Raw genomic sequence first — 16,273 nt, forward strand, 5'->3', positions numbered from 1 at the left:
CGGCCCGGCCCGGCACCTGTTGCTGTGCTGCGGGACGGCTGGGCAGGAACGTGCCGCGTAGAGTCACAGCGGCCTTTAGCTTGGAAAAGGCCTCTCAGATCATCGAGTCCAGCCTAGCGTCCCACACCACCTCGTCAGCCAGACCGTGGCGCTGAGTGCCATGTCCAGTCTTTCCTTAAAAGCTTCCAGGGCGGTGACTCTTATCACTTCCATGGGCAGCCCATTCTTATGTCTCATCAGCCCTTAGAATAAATTTCTCCGAATATCAAATTTAAGCTTCCCTGGGAAGGTGTTCGGGTTACAGAGCCCGAGGAGTGAGGACGTATGGAGAAGGGTCTGTGCCTAGGCTGAGCTATGGGGCTTGGCAGTGGCTGGGTAGCCTGCAAGTAGCTGCCTGGCCTTCCAGAATGTTAAATTTTGTGTTGAATTGCGTTTAAAATCTTTGGTGTAACTGTGAATATATGGTTATTACAAAAGCCATGTAATTCTCAGCCAAAGAACCAAAATTATTTTACTCCACGTTTCATTGATTCATAGTTTGCCGTGTCTTTTTCTGAGAAACAAAGTCTAGATGTGCTTCTTCTACGTTTTTATTTAGCTAATAAATTAAACTTCCACGTACTAAACCTTTTGGGCTCTGTGTTATGTAAATGTCTTGCTTGAGTGTACAGCATTTTTGGTCTACTATGATAGGTCTTTGATTGGAGACAGATGCCTAAAGTTCTGCTTTGGGCTTGCTGATAATGCCTTTATAAAGAGTATTGTTTTCAGTTAAGCAAAGGATATTAAGTGATCAGAGATATTTAAGCTGCTCTGCTTCTTTTTTAAATGCAACTCTGTTGTAAAGACTGTATCACCGTACACAGGTTCAGAAATTCTTGAAATAAATTCTCTCTGCCTGTCTTGTTTGGGTTTTTTTAATCAAGGTCTGTTAAATCCCACAGATAGTTTTCCATAGCCTGGATATACTAGTTGTAAATATTATGTAATGTCTTTGTGTTTTCTTTCATAAGTCTGTCTTTACTGGCTGTGTCCCTTTTTAAATGAGTTAGTTGAAAAAACCTGTATTTCTTCCTTCTTTCAGGTTGTAGAGGAGCACAAGTTGAAGAAATATGGAGTTTGGAGCCAGAGAATTTTGAAAAATTGAAGTAAGGCACATGTTTTTTAATCATGTTTATCTGAAGTCCCTGAAAGAATGTGTACTAAACTCAGGTGTATGTTTCGTGGATTTTTTGTTTGGGGCATTTTGTGTTTGTGTTTTTTCCTTTACTTTCTACAGAAGTTCAGTAGGATTTTGATTTAATGGAATACTAGCAGTTAAATTGCTTTTTATTAATACTTTGGTACTTCATCGAGCTTAATCAGGTTTTGAAAGAAATGCTGATAGTAGCTAGAATGTGGAAGTAGATTTCTACTGATTTTTCCATTAGCTGGCCTTACAGCTCTTTAACAAATTCTTGGGCGAATTTCTGTTCCTTGCTTTATCTCCCTCCCTCCTCACATCCCATGATGTTGCCTCTGTTGTCTTAAATTATTTTCTGGTACTTAGATATCTTTCTAACTAATTTTTCCATATGGATGTGGAGGTAGATAGGTTTTTTATAACTGATAATGACTGGTATCATGTAGAACAATTTTGCCCTCATTAAGCAGCATTAATTCTTCTAATGTTTTGTCCATGTGTAAACATGTTGTTATCTATGTTTAAATACAGGATTTTAAGAGGAAAGTATATTTTAATCTGGACCATACTCTTGTATCTTGTGCAAATATCAATACTTGTAGGATTAATCTTTCAAAAGATGCAGGAATTGGTACAGAGGATGGATGTACTTTTAGAATTCTTGACCAAAGATATTTGACAACACCTGAATGGCAGAGATGTGGCCTATGAATGGGTTTATTTGCTGTCTACACCATCAGAACATTTACCTGTTTGTTCATTAAGTGCCAGTTTTGCATATCCTCAGAGATATGTGTCTTTCTAGTCCTGAGGGATGGCCAGCTTCCATCCTCCCTTCCCATTTACACCTGCAATATTTCACACAATGTATAAACACTGGGAGTAAAAGAATATAGAAACATCTTTGTTTTCTAAACAGCAGGTCTGTAGGCACACAGTGTGTGGTGATTGGGATGGGGCTGGGCCCAGCCTCATCCCCATGGGCTCAGCTGTGAGGAGCAGGTGAGCAGCACTGACAGCAATGAGCCATGGAGTGCCCAGGGGCACTGAGCAGCCACCAAAGGGAGCAGAGGGCACACAGTGCAATGTGTGAACATGAGGGGATAAAAGGCTGGGCTAAAGGACAAGAAGGGCAGATGCTTGCAGCCTTCTGAAATGTCATGGTGTTACTCTGTATGGGTTGAAGCTTTCTGAAATTGTATGATGATAGTGCCATGGCCATCTCAACTGTGACATGTGCTGTGACACAGGTCCACTGAGAGAATTTGAAAAAATCTATCTCAGATTTCTGGTCAGAGCTTGGGAAAAGTTTCTTATGCAGTATGGCTGTATGTTTGTCTTTTGTAGAGAAACGGTTTGTGGCCTCTTTTGGTGATCACCTTAGATTTAAGTTGATGAATGAGTTTTTGTCTTACTGTAACTGAAGTTTTTTTTAAGACCTGTTTTCTTTCCTGATAAATTTTTGTGTTCTGGGAATACTAAATACAGTGCAACGTGTAGTAAAGACTGTTTACTATTCAAGACATGCAGTCTGAAAGCCAAGACACATTTTTACTTGAAGAGACAACTGGGTTTTTCTTACTTGTTGGTAAGATAACTCAAAGCATGAAGTTTTGGGAGAGCTCCTCTTTGGGTATTTCATCTGTGTCCAGAAAGATTACCAAACTTTTGCTCTTGTACATGACTGACAAATGCTTTGATAGCTGTTTATCACTACCCAATTCAAATGAGAGTTCTGCAATTATAAAAGGTGCAGTAACCAGGAAAACTGGTCCTGACTTTTGAAAATTATTGGCTAAATGCTAATTCAGATTGTTTAGCACTCGCAGAAAGAAGACCAAATTGTCTTCTGCCTAATTAAAAAGAGCACATCTGAAAAATTCAGTGCAAGTTCCTGATATTTAGAAAGAAATAACAGAATTACTATATCAGCATACAGCTAAACTACATAACACATAATTTTAATATTTTTCATAATTACTGGTGACCTTTTTTCCTGTAAATTTTGTTTTTCAGGCCAGTACACGGGCTGATTTTTCTCTTCAAGTGGCAGCCTGGAGAGGAGCCAGCGGGTTCTGTTGTCCAGGATTCCAGACTGGATACAATATTTTTTGCTAAGCAGGTATGAGAAATTCAGTGATTGTTTTAGATATGTCATGACACATGGCTTTTAATACCAAAAAAAAGCTATTTTTTTTTGTTAATACGTACACAGAAATCAATGTTTTGCAAGGTAAAATAGCTTCAACAAATTCTGAGAGTAGGAGCTGTGTATTGGCAAAGTAAATCAGTTTGATCTGTCAAGTCAGACAAAAATTGCAGCTGTGGAAGAAAAAAGCTCTTACTTATTTTTCAGCTCTCACACATACAGTAACTTGGTCTTCTGTGCAGTAGAAGTGACTTGGTAAATGTTCCCAGCAAGATGAGCTATTTACTTCTTTTGAAACTGTTTTCACCAACTTGTTAAAAGAAATTTATTTTGGTCCTGTTTTTATTTCTTATTTTTCTCAAATACTCTGAAGCTGGGGCAGTATATGTAGGATAATGCTTTTCTTTAAGGGTTTAGAAATCATTTTGGCATGCAAGTTTTAAGAATTCAAATGAAAAAGGTGAATTTAAATTAGAAATAACAGGAAACTGGTTTAGCTGATGTAATCCATTGCATTTTATTAAATATAGAGTAGTACTGAAATTTAGTCTTAGTTAACAGACTGTTGTGTGTGTTGTTTGCAAGCAAGAAAATCAAGAGAAAGTGATCAGAATTAAAGTAGGAGTATTTAATATGGTGTTAATTACAAAACATTGATATCAAAGGGCAAATTATTATGATCTCTGTGAAGATTTGTTGCATAGTCTAGCTGTTGGCATGTTTAGGGTGGGGATGTTGGGGCCTTTTTTTTTTTTTTGGTTGGGTTTTATCTTATTTCCCACCACAAATACAGAAGTGCTTTGAATGTAAATTTCAGGATATGAAAAAATCTCCACATGCTTCCAGTTAAAAGTATGGAAATATGGAAATATGGAAAACAATGCAAATAGCCATCCTGGCCACTGTGTACCTGCACTTCATTTGTGTTCCTTTTATAATTGCCTTTCTGTTTCATGCTGTTGTGTGGGTCAGCTTTTTTAATGCTGATTCTCTTCATTCTTCCCCTGCTGTAGCTCTTGAGTCCTGCCAAGCACTGCCCACTGTTTTTATGATGCAGTGATCAGCAGCAGTTTGCTAATTGTCTTTATAGTTTGATAACTCTCATAGACACTGTTTCAGGTTGTGACACTGTTAGTAGCCATGGGCTGTAGCTAAAGAGCAGCCATGAGGCAAAGAACTCAGAGAAAATCCTTGATGTAACTTTCACAAAGTAGTTATATGGTGGGAGGAAATGACTCATTGGAATCTAGAGAGGGATTTTTTTGGAGGGTGGTTTTTTATTTGAAAGTGAAGGTAAATCTTCCTTCACTCAAGGGATTTAATCTTGCTTCCTGTGAGTGGCCGAGGTTGTCCTAGAATTGCTGTTCTTGTGAATACTGAAAAGTTTCAAAGCATTTGTCTGCTTGCTCCACTTCTTTTGCCTTTTCCCTCCCCTTCCCTCTTTCGAAGCTTGACGCTGTGTTTAAAGGCAATAGCTAAGAGGAGCTTTCTTGAGCTTTAAGATGAGATTGCAGGATGTATATCACAAAATTTGGATAATGTTAGATTTGATAACAAGCCCCACAAAATTAAAGGCTAACAATGAAAAGTCTTCTTTATTCTATAGTTTTCTTTGAAACACTCATATTTTAATGTGCTCTTAAGCTGAAGCCTCCTTTTTCATTGTTCCTTTCCTTCACCTGCTGCCTTTAAATAGGAGTGCTGGAATTACTCTTAATTTTAGCATGCAAAGCAATTTCTAGAAATGTTGACTCTTAGAATAGTACTGCCTGGTTATGCCACTTGATGACATGAAATAGATGCTTCAAAAGTCATTTGCAAAAAGTTTAGAATTAGTATATTTTTCTTTTTTTAGTGTTACCTGTCAGTCGAGTGCAGTGACTTTGCAAAATTAAAACATTCCTTGAAGGTGTATATATGCTTGTGTTTCATATCAATTCAGTTTTACCTGGATTGAGCTATTGTGATTGAACAACTAGAAATAGGTACAGAGAAATTATTATTAAAAATCCACAGAAAGAAACTGCTTTAAATATTTTGGAGGAATCTGTTTAAAACTAGTTTAGCTCTGGTTACTTTTATACTGAAGAAAGTTAGCCTGGGTTAGAGATCCAACTTGACAAGCAATGTTTTGAGGACTTACAGTGTTTTCTTGAGCAAGTATCTGATCTTATGATTTGCTGCTGATGAGAGCAGGTGCAGTGAACTTCTGTGAGCCAGTGAAGTTCATCCCCCAGCAGTTTTCTGTGCATAGTATCTGGGCTGGTCTCTGCTGTACTGTGAGATGGGTCTGTTCAGTGAGTCTGTACAGGACAAAACTGGTAACAGGTAAGTGAGAGAACAGGGAGTTCTTTGTGGTAGTGCTGAAGTTACTGCACTTCTCAAAACCACAGTCTGAATCCTGAGTCACCCAGGAGCACAAGCAAGATGAGCATTTGTATTGAATATTTGTATCAGGAAAGAGCAAGTCCTCCCAGCCATCATGCAACTGGGTTCATGTGTATTTTTTATTTCCTCTGTATGCTTTAAGCCAAATTCTGTGCTCACTTTCCAGAAGACCATTTTCTTTATTACAAAAGTGACGATGTAAAATTACACTAGGTTCATTTGTAGGCTGGAATCCCAGAACAAACAGATTGGTTAGTGCAATTTTTATGACACATAAGGTTATTGATCTCTTGATCTATATTTTCAAAACTGTTATGACACTGGAGCCTGAAAAATCTCAACACGTCTTTTCCTCTCTTTCCTTTCTCGCACATTTTCTTCTTTTAAATGTTCCCATCTAAAGACATTTGGTACAATTGGTTTTACTGCAGGCATGTTTTCAAGTGTCTTCCTGAATCCTGTGTGAGCAAGAGGAGGCTACTGTTACTATGTAACAAGATTTGAGTAGAGGAGATAAACTTTGTTTCTGTTTTACTTTATTATGTGTTCAGTCTTAAAAATTGTTTCTTTGTGGGGAACTTTATTTAGAGGTAAAAGATTACAGCTCTAAAACTGTCTAGTAAAACATATTTAAAGTTGCACTAGGAAACACAGTTTTGGTAAGAAGCTTGTGCATGCTCACATTTTCCTTATTTCCACTTCCGTAGTGATGTTGTAGTTGAAGTCCAAATTGCGACTAGATCTTGGTCCAAGTTAAATCACAATTCTGTTGGGGGGTTGAATTTTGAAGTCTGTCTTGTATGCATGCATATAAAGGGGTGTTTTTTAATGGTCACTTTTATGTGAACTCATGTTAAATTTGGCCTCCCTGTTATGCCTAGGTATGATTTGGTCCTCTAGTTGAGGCCACAGAACTCTGGATGATCTTACATACCCTTTGAGCTAGGATACGTAGGCACAATGAGGTGAGTTAAGGGTACAGTTTCAGCCTTAACTCAGAATTTCCTGATTTCTGTGTTGCTTCAGTGGGCCCTTGGTGTTGTTTTCACACGCAATGGATACATGATTACAGCTGCTCAACGTGTTCAGCTCCCTGCCACACTCTTTGGAGGAGCTGCATTCTCTGCTGAGCACTGCAGAGGTGTCTCTGGACAAAAAGGAATACCATTGTTGCAGACCTGAAACTACTGGTTTTGAGTTTAATAAATTCTTCAGCTTTTAGTATGGAACTGTTGTTATCCTGCCTTTCTTAGATGCCATGTATGTATTTTATTTTGCATTGTCATGACAGAACATTAACTTCATCAATTGGGAATACCTTCAGAAGGAGTAGCTTATAAATGATACTGTTAATAACAAAGCATTGGTCTCTGGTTATGTTCATGGCACTAATGGAAGCATGTGTATTTTTTTTTACATTTCTAGTATTTAATTGATTTCAAATTTAAATTACCCTTTCAGATTGGCTAACATTGAGATGGACCAGATATCTGTGTTAAAGCTAAGTTTGGGATAACAGGTAACTTACAAGGAGTGCAGCTTCAAGACATGAAACAAATCAGAAAGAGATTTTTCAGTAACTGAATATAGAAAGATTATATCTTTACTCCAACAAAAGTTAAACGGAAAACAAAATTATACTGGGTTTCTAAACAAGAATAAACTGTGGAACTTTGTGCTAATGCTGAATTTTTCATGTTGAGCTCTGTAAAACCAACTGTTCTGTAGTGATGAGATGTTTAGTAAGTGAAGCCCAGGGATTTGCTGGTTATACTACCAATTGCAGCACAGGCTTGTCCACAGCTTTTTTGAGAAGCAAAATACATAATCCATCAGGTAGAAGATGCGAGTCAAGAATTTAAAGTGCTTCTGCCTAAAGTTGATCCAGAAGGTTGGATTTGATCCCTAGAGAAAGGTGCATGCTTAGGAAGTAATGCATCTTACTTAGAGAGCAGCCTAATCAAATAGTTCCTTGGTTTAAGCTGAGCTTCACTTAGGGATAGGTCAATCTTCTCTTGATACATTCCTGTGTATGTATGTTACAGTTTTCTTTGAAATATTGTTAAATACACCTTGAACTTTTGCATACAAAATCTTCGAACTATGGGTGTCTACTTTAAGTTCAAGTCTTGCATATTGATCAATCTAATACCTCACCAAGACTTCCTGGACAGAAATACCCAAGCAAGTGTTGGTATTTCTGGACAAATACAGAAAATCCTCTTAATCCTCAAGTCCAAATAAAAATCTTTTGGGAACAACCTGCATTTATTATTATGTTACCTAAATGCAAAGAATATTTTCTGTGAATGCTGAGGCACCCTAAGTAAGAGATGCACTGGGAATTAGAGATGGTATGCTGAAGGATTGTCTAGGCTGTGTGTGGTGCAGTGCTGGACTGGCTGTGTGCATGGATGACACTGTGTCTGTCTGACAGATAAATCCCACACTTGCCTGCATTTGGTCCTATAATCACATCACTCTGCACTCCTCACCTTGCCTGTGAGCCACCACTAGCTAGAGATTCCCTTGTTCCATCTTGGTGTTCTCCTGTGTCATCTACATCCAGGAACACACTGGATTTTTATGCACATCACCTGCATTTCCTTCTGTTCCTCTGCTACAGGACTGTTGTTGCTGCCTTTTCCTTAACTCCTGCCTCTTACTTGACTGTAGTGCTAGGATGTATTTCTAGAATGTATTTTCATTTTAACAGCTGGAGGCTATTGCCCTCAGATCCACATGTTTTGCATATTGTTTTCTAGCAGTCAGACTTTGTTTAGCTTGATCCCTATATACTTCATCAGACTTGTCTCATGCTGTAGTTGGACACAAAATATGCTTAAGGGCAAATATTTGATGAGCCCATTAATTCTTTGCAAAGTCTAACTTCTGATTTTATTTTCTGTTTCAAGCTTCTGTATCCTGCTATTTAGCAGTTTGTGTTGATCTTGCCTCTAGTCACAAAATCTCAGAAAATTTCCTTTCCTTGTTTTGAAGCCATTATTGAGTTGTGTGTAAAGAGAGCAACTGATTGTTCCTTCTGGATTTTTCAGCAAAGTTAGTTGTCATTTAGTCCTGTAGCTCCTATAATGCTGTGTATTAATTATCATTTACAAGTACAGTGTGCTGTAGTGACCCTGCCTTCACTGTACCAGCACTATTCTAACAGTGTGTCAGCACAGATGTCCTTGCCCTCTCTTGCTTCTCTATCAGCTTAATTACACTGCATCAGCTTCACCCACTCTGATCCTCATGAGATTTTCCTGCTTTCATGCTAGCACTACTTTACCACTGTCTCTGATATCATTATTTAGTTGTATCTCAGGGAGTCTTTAGTTCTTTTTCCTATGTTACAGTGTAATTCAAAGTATGCCATTCTGCTGGTCTGGGGGTTGGAATTTTTCTGCTGCTGGTTCATAATTTTTTTGCTGCCCTTGATGGATTTTCTGTGTATGTCCTTTATTTTGCATCTGTGTATTCGAGCCCTTAGCTTGTGTACCTGCAGTTGGTTTCATTTCAGTTTTGGCTGCTGTAATCTGTAATCTTTTATGTATGTGCAGTTGACTCCCTTAATTACTGTTTAAGTCAACCAAGATTGTGTTTTTCTTACATTAGGAAGTGCTTTATTATTTATCATCTGCATATATAAATAATCTGAACTGAGAACACCCTGAAGTACAGAAAATAAATTTATGATACGGCTTTTAGTATTAACATACGAGGTTTTCCTTTGTTAGGACTAGCCTTGATTGTAAAATGGTTGCTTGGGTTTTCTTTTTTTTTTTTTTTCTCCTTGTTGAAAGTGGCTTCACATTCACACACAAACTAATTTTCTTTTTTTTTTTTACAAATTCACCTTCTCTCTGGAAGTTTTAAGTAGCATTTCCAATTGCAGAATAGTCTCAAAGACTAATGATTCATTACTCTTTCCTAACCTGTAGCTCTCTGAGAAAAAACTGCTTATATAAAGTCTTGTATTATGGCCTCATACTATGTGATTACAGTGCATTTACATAAATCTCAGATTACATTTAATAATCTTTGCAGCTTCTTTCTTTAAATACACTGTTTTAGTTTGGTTATTAGTAAATAACGTTAAAGACATGGCTTTAATACAAAAGGGGTTGTTTATATTTTCTAAAAGTAGAATATTTAACACTGAAATGTAACAGTGTCAAACTAGCAACTTTAACTTGAAAAGGATTGTTATATTGGACAAATATATTATTCAGCTAACCATCATTTCAACAATATCTACATCTTGGAACACTTTTATTAGTTTATCCCTAGAATACTTGAATTTTTTTTGTCCAATAAAACCTTTTAATAAAAATTTTAAGTTCCATAATGTATTTTATTGCTTCAAATTAAATTTTTTGACCTCTTACTCCTAGTAGGAGATCTCATAATTTGAAGGACTTTTCTTGTGAGAGTTACTTTTTTAAGGCCATAGATAACACAATTTGGGCAGCTTGCTTTGAATATTACTTTGTGTTTTTCCACAGGGATCCAAGGATTTTTGCCTTTCTTCTATGCCTTTCATTCATCACTTTAGAGAGATGGTGAGGCAGTGGAATGACAGTTTCTGAGGACAGCTGTGAAATATGTTTTATCAGTGAATTGTATATGACAGCCATACAGAGCTGATTTTATTATAGCGAGGACTTTTCTGTAGTTACCCAGGCAGCAATTCCAGGCTGTGTTAGGGTGTATCTTTAATGTGAATCAGCATAGAAAGTGTGTGTGTGTAACAAAAGCAAACACAGTTTGGAGTCAACTTTTATCACCAATGCTCACCAAATTCTCCATGCTTTTTTCTAGGTCATAAATAATGCCTGTGCAACTCAAGCCATAGTAAGTGTGCTGTTAAACTGTGCTCATCAAGACATTCATCTAGGAGAGACCTTGTCAGAATTTAAAGAATTTTCCCAAAGCTTTGATGCTGCAGTGAGTGACCATTGTTTTCTGCATTTTGAGTGTCACAGTGTTACAGCTGTGGTGGTTTACAGGTGTTCTGTTACTTCCTTTCAGATGAAAGGTTTGGCACTGAGCAACTCAGAAGTGATTCGGCAAGTTCACAACAGTTTTGCCAGGTAACATATGTTTTAAATCTGGCTAAAATTTGAGCAAATCCTTTTTAATCTCAGAGGTTTTAAAATTTTCTTTGCAGACAACAGATGTTTGAGTTTGATGCAAAGTCTTCAGCAAAGGAAGAAGATGCCTTTCACTTTGTAAGCTATGTTCCTGTTAATGGGAGGCTATATGAGCTAGATGGCTTAAGGGAAGGACCAATTGATTTAGGTAACATTTTACATTTTTGCTGAGCATCCTTTATTTTAACAATGGCTTTATGCAACAAATTGGTCATGTGTTAGAGGCTCAAAGGAAATTATTTATTAAAACAAAGAATATTTTGAAATTTTTCTGAATATGCTGTAGGCTTGTACTTCCTTGCAGTCATTTATATTGTTTTAGTTTTGTTGGTCTGAAAAGACAATTTTCTCCCTGCTTCCTCCATGTCTCTGATGCTCTCTTTTCTTCATTTAGTAATCAAGTGATCAGGTCACACAATCCCTTCCAAAACCTTGATAGTTTTGTTGCAAAACCAAAGTTTACATAAAGGGAGACTATATACAGCTGACTCCAGACACTTTTTTTTTCTGTTATGTGGCTTGAATTTACACACTGCCCTCTTTCTTCTTAGATAGCAAGTGTTTTCCTAATGGTTTAAAAGAAAATAGCTTTGTCCTCTGTAAGACAGGCTTCTGTTTGTCTTTCTTAATCTTTAATCTTTCTTGAGATATGTGTGCCCTGTTGAGTCTTGAAAAGCTCTGCACTGCCTATCATTGTCAACAACAACATGTTCCACACTCCATTCCCAGAGTGTTTTCCCAGAGTTGTTGACAATTTTATTTATGCTGAGGCTGAGCAATGGCTTACTGCTAATCTTGTCTTTAGCCTGTCTAGAGATACTGGACAGTCTTCAGACTTAACAGTAACATCATTTGTGTGGTAACAAGATCATGAGTCTCTAAATTTACTTTAAGGTCTTGAAATTGCAAGAGAGACATTTTCAACTTAGGAAATCACCTGTGGATAGCCTGTCATATATCTTGAAATCAAGTTTTCTATTATATATCCTTTTATGGTTTTTCTTTCTGTCTGACTTTTTAACATTATATTGCATCTACATAGAGAAAATCAAGACTTAATATTAAGCAGCTGTAACTGTCCATTGTGTTTTCCTTTGCTGTCTACTTCAATGTTGTCATACCAACTAATTTCCCTTGTGTCATAAATACCTTCCCCTACCCCATTATTTCGTGTTATCAGAAAAACAAACATTAGGTCGTTATGCCCTTAAAATGTAGCTTTGTTCCATTGCTTTGGTCACTGCATTAGCTAACTATTGTTATTAATAAAATATCTTCCACCTCCTGAAAAATCACCTGAATAATTTCAGATTGCAGTAGCTAAGGAAAAACCTGTTATATACTCTGAAGTTGCTGCATAAGCCTGAATTATATGAGTTGACTTTGAAATAAATTTTGCTGTGATACTGAATTTTTTCCTGTGTTTTTCCCAGGTGCATGCCATCAGGATGATTGGATAAGTGCAGTGCGGCCCGTCATAGAGAAGCGCATACAAAAGTAAATGGTTGTGATGCCTTTAAAATATAGCACCTTACCTATGCTTAAACATTCCATAGTCTTACCTTCCTTCACTTAAAGGATTTCCACCGAATTTCTAAGCAATGACACTTATGCATCATTTCTTTATGCATATCACTGTGTGACTTGAGAACCTGTTGCCCAACATGAGGCAAATGTGATGATGATAGATAAATCTCAAATACACTGTGCTGCTGCATAATTAATCCAAGTAGGTGTCTGTGTAGTGAAGAGAGATCCTACGAATGCTCTGGAAAAGAAGATTGTTATCTGTTACACAGCTGTGGATCTTTGTGAGTGAAAGCTAAGAGTGTCATGAACATGAATAACATTTGCCTATGCACTTGAAATTATTAGATGGCCATCCTGTCCATACAGCTGGTATTTAGAGATCAGAAGTTTTTTTTAAGGAATGGCTTGTCTTAGAAATTTAAGCTAGAAAAACTATGGAACTTTCCTACTTCTTAACTCTGTTTCCAAACTGCAGTCCCAAATTCGTTAGAAATAAGGTTGATTTTATGCCATTTGTAGAAAGCAATTCTAAGTTTTTCCTTGAGGGCTTGAGGACTTTTTTTTTTTTTTTTTTGGTAAGCAGAACAGTTGTTTTTGGAGAATTTAACCTCCGAAGGGCCTGATAGTCTAATTGTTGAATGTACTTCTCACACTGTATGGAGAAATCTCCAATATTTTCTAACACGTAATAGTAATGAGAAAGTAAAAACTATTGTGTGAAGCATTTTCTGTAAGATCTGTTGTAATGTTTCTTTATTTTTTGGACAGTTTCAGTATTTGTTTTGTGACCACAGACAGGAATAGTAAATTTTGGGGAGAGAAGGTAATTAGGAGTTACCTATTGGATAGAGTTAATTTGTGGTCTGATTTTATTTTGTAACAAGATTGGATCTGTAGCACAACTTAATTTAATAGACCCATTTAAAATTTTGTTGCCATGAAGTAAAATCAAGGAGGGGGCTTTTGAGTTGTCATGTTGGTAACTAATTTTGAAAGCAGGTTGTCTTTGTTGTTTTGTTTTTCTGTTCCTCATCTAGATACAGTGAAGGTGAGATAAGGTTTAACCTGATGGCTATTGTGTCTGACAGAAAGATGATATATGAGCAGAGGATTGCAGAGCTACAGCAGCAACTGGCACAGGTAGGCCATGGAATTTAAATTGCTAAAGTAGTTCCCTGATAGTTCTGTGTGTTGGCTTTACTTCCCTTCCTTGCTTTCAATGGAGCAGCAGCAAAAAAAGCAGTGAGTGATTGTTGGAGATCTGTCACCACAGTGTGGATGCACTCAGTGCTGCAGCTGTCAGCTGAGCACTCAGCACAGTGTTGACCATGTCATTTTGACTTTCTTCCTTGAGTCATTTGCTATGGTGCTGGAACTGGTTTTATTTCCCAGTGCCTGCTTGTAACTAACTGCAGAAATTCCTGCTATGTTCCTATAATGGTAAACAAAAATTAATCTTTCTGTGATAGAAATACCCTTGAGACAAAACTTGCTTTTCAAAAAAGTAAAATTTAAAAATGGAGTAACATAATCCATTTAAATTTTTGTTTTATGGAAGGAGGAGCCCATGGATACAGATCAAAGTAGTAATATGTTGAGTTCTATACAATCAGAAGTTGCAAAATACCAGATGTTAATTGAAGAAGAGAACCAAAAATTAAAAAGATATAAGGTATGTAGTCTTTGTTTTTCTGATTAAATTATTGGAACAGTTGTAAGTTAAAGCCAGCTTTTATATATATATATATATGGGAGCTTTGCAATTAATCTGAAGGAACTGGATGGGGACTAGAAGATCATTCAACTATAAAATAATTCTTTAATGCTTTAAATTTTTTTTTTAGATTGAAAATATTAGAAGAAAACATAACTACCTGCCTTTCATCATGGAATTGTTAAAGACTCTAGCAGAGCACCAGCAGTTAATACCATTAGTAGAAAAAGTGAGTATTGCCCATGTCATTTATTTTTATTTTTTTAGTTTATTTTTCCTAGTTCTTTGGCCAGGGACAGCTCCCTGCAGTCCTGTGGCAGCCGTGGCACAGTGCTGGGAATTAGGTCCCTCCCTTGTCCCTGCTACTGTGCTCGTTTACTGGCTTGGTTTTCCCCTTTCTAAAGTATCTAGCCATTAACATGGATTTACTGCTAAGGTTTGTATTCTTACATTACAGCTAACAGAACTTTAATAAACAAGTGTGTCTGCCACTTTGGCAAGGTTATTAAACTGGTTAAGTTACTTGAATTTTACTCAGCTCTGTGCTGGTGTGCACTTATGCTTGAGTGCCAGAGGCAGGATCCCTGATTTTGTACTCACTGAGAAAGGATCTCTGACTTAGTATAATGAAAAAAGAGCTGTGTGTTATTTAATGAGTACATTCCTTAGCTGAATTTATTTAGGAAGGTACATTTGCAGGCTCATAGTTTTTAAGAGAGTAACTTGTGGAGTTTTAATCCAGTTTCATGTTAACAGAAGTCATTGATAACACCCATCAAGCTGCTTTCACAAGTAAATTACCAGTGAATTGGTGGTAACAGATCTTAATTCTAAATCACTGAATTAGATGCTGTTCTGTTCCCTTCAATGAGTGGTAACAAGTAGCAGCCTGATTCAGAGTTAACTAATGTTTTGACAGAAAGTTGTTGGCCAGTATTGCTTCTGAGTTGTCCCCTTTTCTTGCCCAATCTGTTTCTTAAGTAAATTCACAAGGAAGAAAGTGCCAATTCCTTACCAATTTAAACTGTTTATGATTGATATAAGTAATGAGAGTCTGTCTGCAAATATTTTGACAGGAACTTTTGTGGGGTTTTTTTCCACTTGTTTGAAAGATCTAAACCATTAAGATCTTGGTTCATTTCAGAGTTCAGTTTTGATAATCTATATGTCTGAATGTGGTGTTTTCTCATGACATAAAATGTTTCCATTAGGAAGAGTTTTTCTATGTTAAAAGAAATTGGTATGGAGGTATGAAAAAGGAAGGTTTAAATTAGGTTTTTAAAATAATGCTTTTCCCCTACAGAAGTTACCTAATATCAGGGGGTTTTTTGCATAATTTATTTAAACCTGTATTTGTTCTTAAAAGGGCTTAAACAATAACTTAGTAAAACAGGAGTAGGATGCTTCTGACGGGTCTAAATTTACATTTAAATTTTTTTTTCTTTTTCCAGAATATTTTTAATATTCAGAAATGTAATGGGTAGTCATTCACAGCTCCAGAATGATCTTCATCTTGTCAAAGCTTGACATTATCTCCCCTTGTTTCCTAGGCAAAAGAAAAACAGAATGCCAAGAAAGCTCAGGAGGCCAAATGAAGATGACTTTGCAAAACACATACAGTTACTTGCTTATGATACTATTTTCATTACAACAAATAAAGCTTTTCATAAACTTCAATTTTTGTCCAGTGCACGTTTGCCAGTTGTAATGGTTTGTCTTGTACTGTTTGCATGGGTCCAACTCTTCTTCCCCTGCATCTTGTGCATGTAGTACTGCTGAGCAATGTTTAGGTTCTCCTGGTCACATTCAGTATTTAAGAGTATGTCTGAAAGCTTGGGAAGTGGACCCAGAAATGTGCAAGGAAAATGTCCCCATTTTGTCCCACTTGAACATGATAATGATAAAAATGCCAGAGGTTTAAATATAAGCATGAGCTTTCTTTGCTCATCCCTACTAACAGTTGCAATCCTTTCCAGTTGTTCCGTGACATAGTCTGTGTCTTTGTTTTTATGAAGTATGTGTAATTTTTTTACAAAATGGAAAAGTTTTAATTTAGCTGTAGAAACGTTTGCAAAGACCAATGTATAATCTCAAAATAACTGCATTGCTTTAGTAGAAAAGATAATAAATATTCCCGTTTTTATTTTGGCAAA

General features: G+C 36.7%; 2 protein-coding genes across 3 annotated transcripts in view; one reads left to right on the forward strand and one right to left on the reverse strand.

Moving 5' to 3' along the window:
* Positions 1-6,618, reverse strand: part of RO60 (Ro60, Y RNA binding protein) — a 26,929-nt gene extending 20,311 nt beyond the window's left edge. Inside the window, exon 1 of the mRNA XM_072932675.1 lies at positions 4,216-6,618. Within this exon, the coding sequence (XP_072788776.1) occupies positions 4,216-4,329 (114 nt within the window). The 5' untranslated portion in view covers positions 4,330-6,618. The remainder of the gene's footprint in view (positions 1-4,215) is intronic.
* UCHL5 (ubiquitin C-terminal hydrolase L5) overlaps positions 1-16,273 on the forward strand; it is a 16,751-nt gene extending 478 nt beyond the window's left edge. Inside the window, exons 2-11 of one of the 2 annotated variants that reach the window (XM_030279415.4) lie at positions 1,085-1,148; positions 3,200-3,305; positions 10,545-10,670; positions 10,755-10,816; positions 10,894-11,024; positions 12,310-12,373; positions 13,444-13,546; positions 13,965-14,078; positions 14,251-14,349; positions 15,671-16,273. In XM_030279415.4, coding sequence (XP_030135275.1) covers positions 1,085-1,148; positions 3,200-3,305; positions 10,545-10,670; positions 10,755-10,816; positions 10,894-11,024; positions 12,310-12,373; positions 13,444-13,546; positions 13,965-14,078; positions 14,251-14,349; positions 15,671-15,715 — 914 coding nt within the window. In that variant the 3' untranslated portion in view covers positions 15,716-16,273. Of the gene's footprint in view, positions 1-1,084; positions 1,149-3,199; positions 3,306-6,601; positions 6,686-10,544; positions 10,671-10,754; positions 10,817-10,893; positions 11,025-12,309; positions 12,374-13,443; positions 13,547-13,964; positions 14,079-14,250; positions 14,350-15,670 lie in introns of those variants that run through there. The other variant, XM_030279416.4, reaches the window with a different exon arrangement.

The sequence above is a fragment of the Taeniopygia guttata genome, chromosome 8, assembly GCF_048771995.1.
Source record: "Taeniopygia guttata chromosome 8, bTaeGut7.mat, whole genome shotgun sequence".
NCBI lineage: Eukaryota > Metazoa > Chordata > Aves > Passeriformes > Estrildidae > Taeniopygia > Taeniopygia guttata.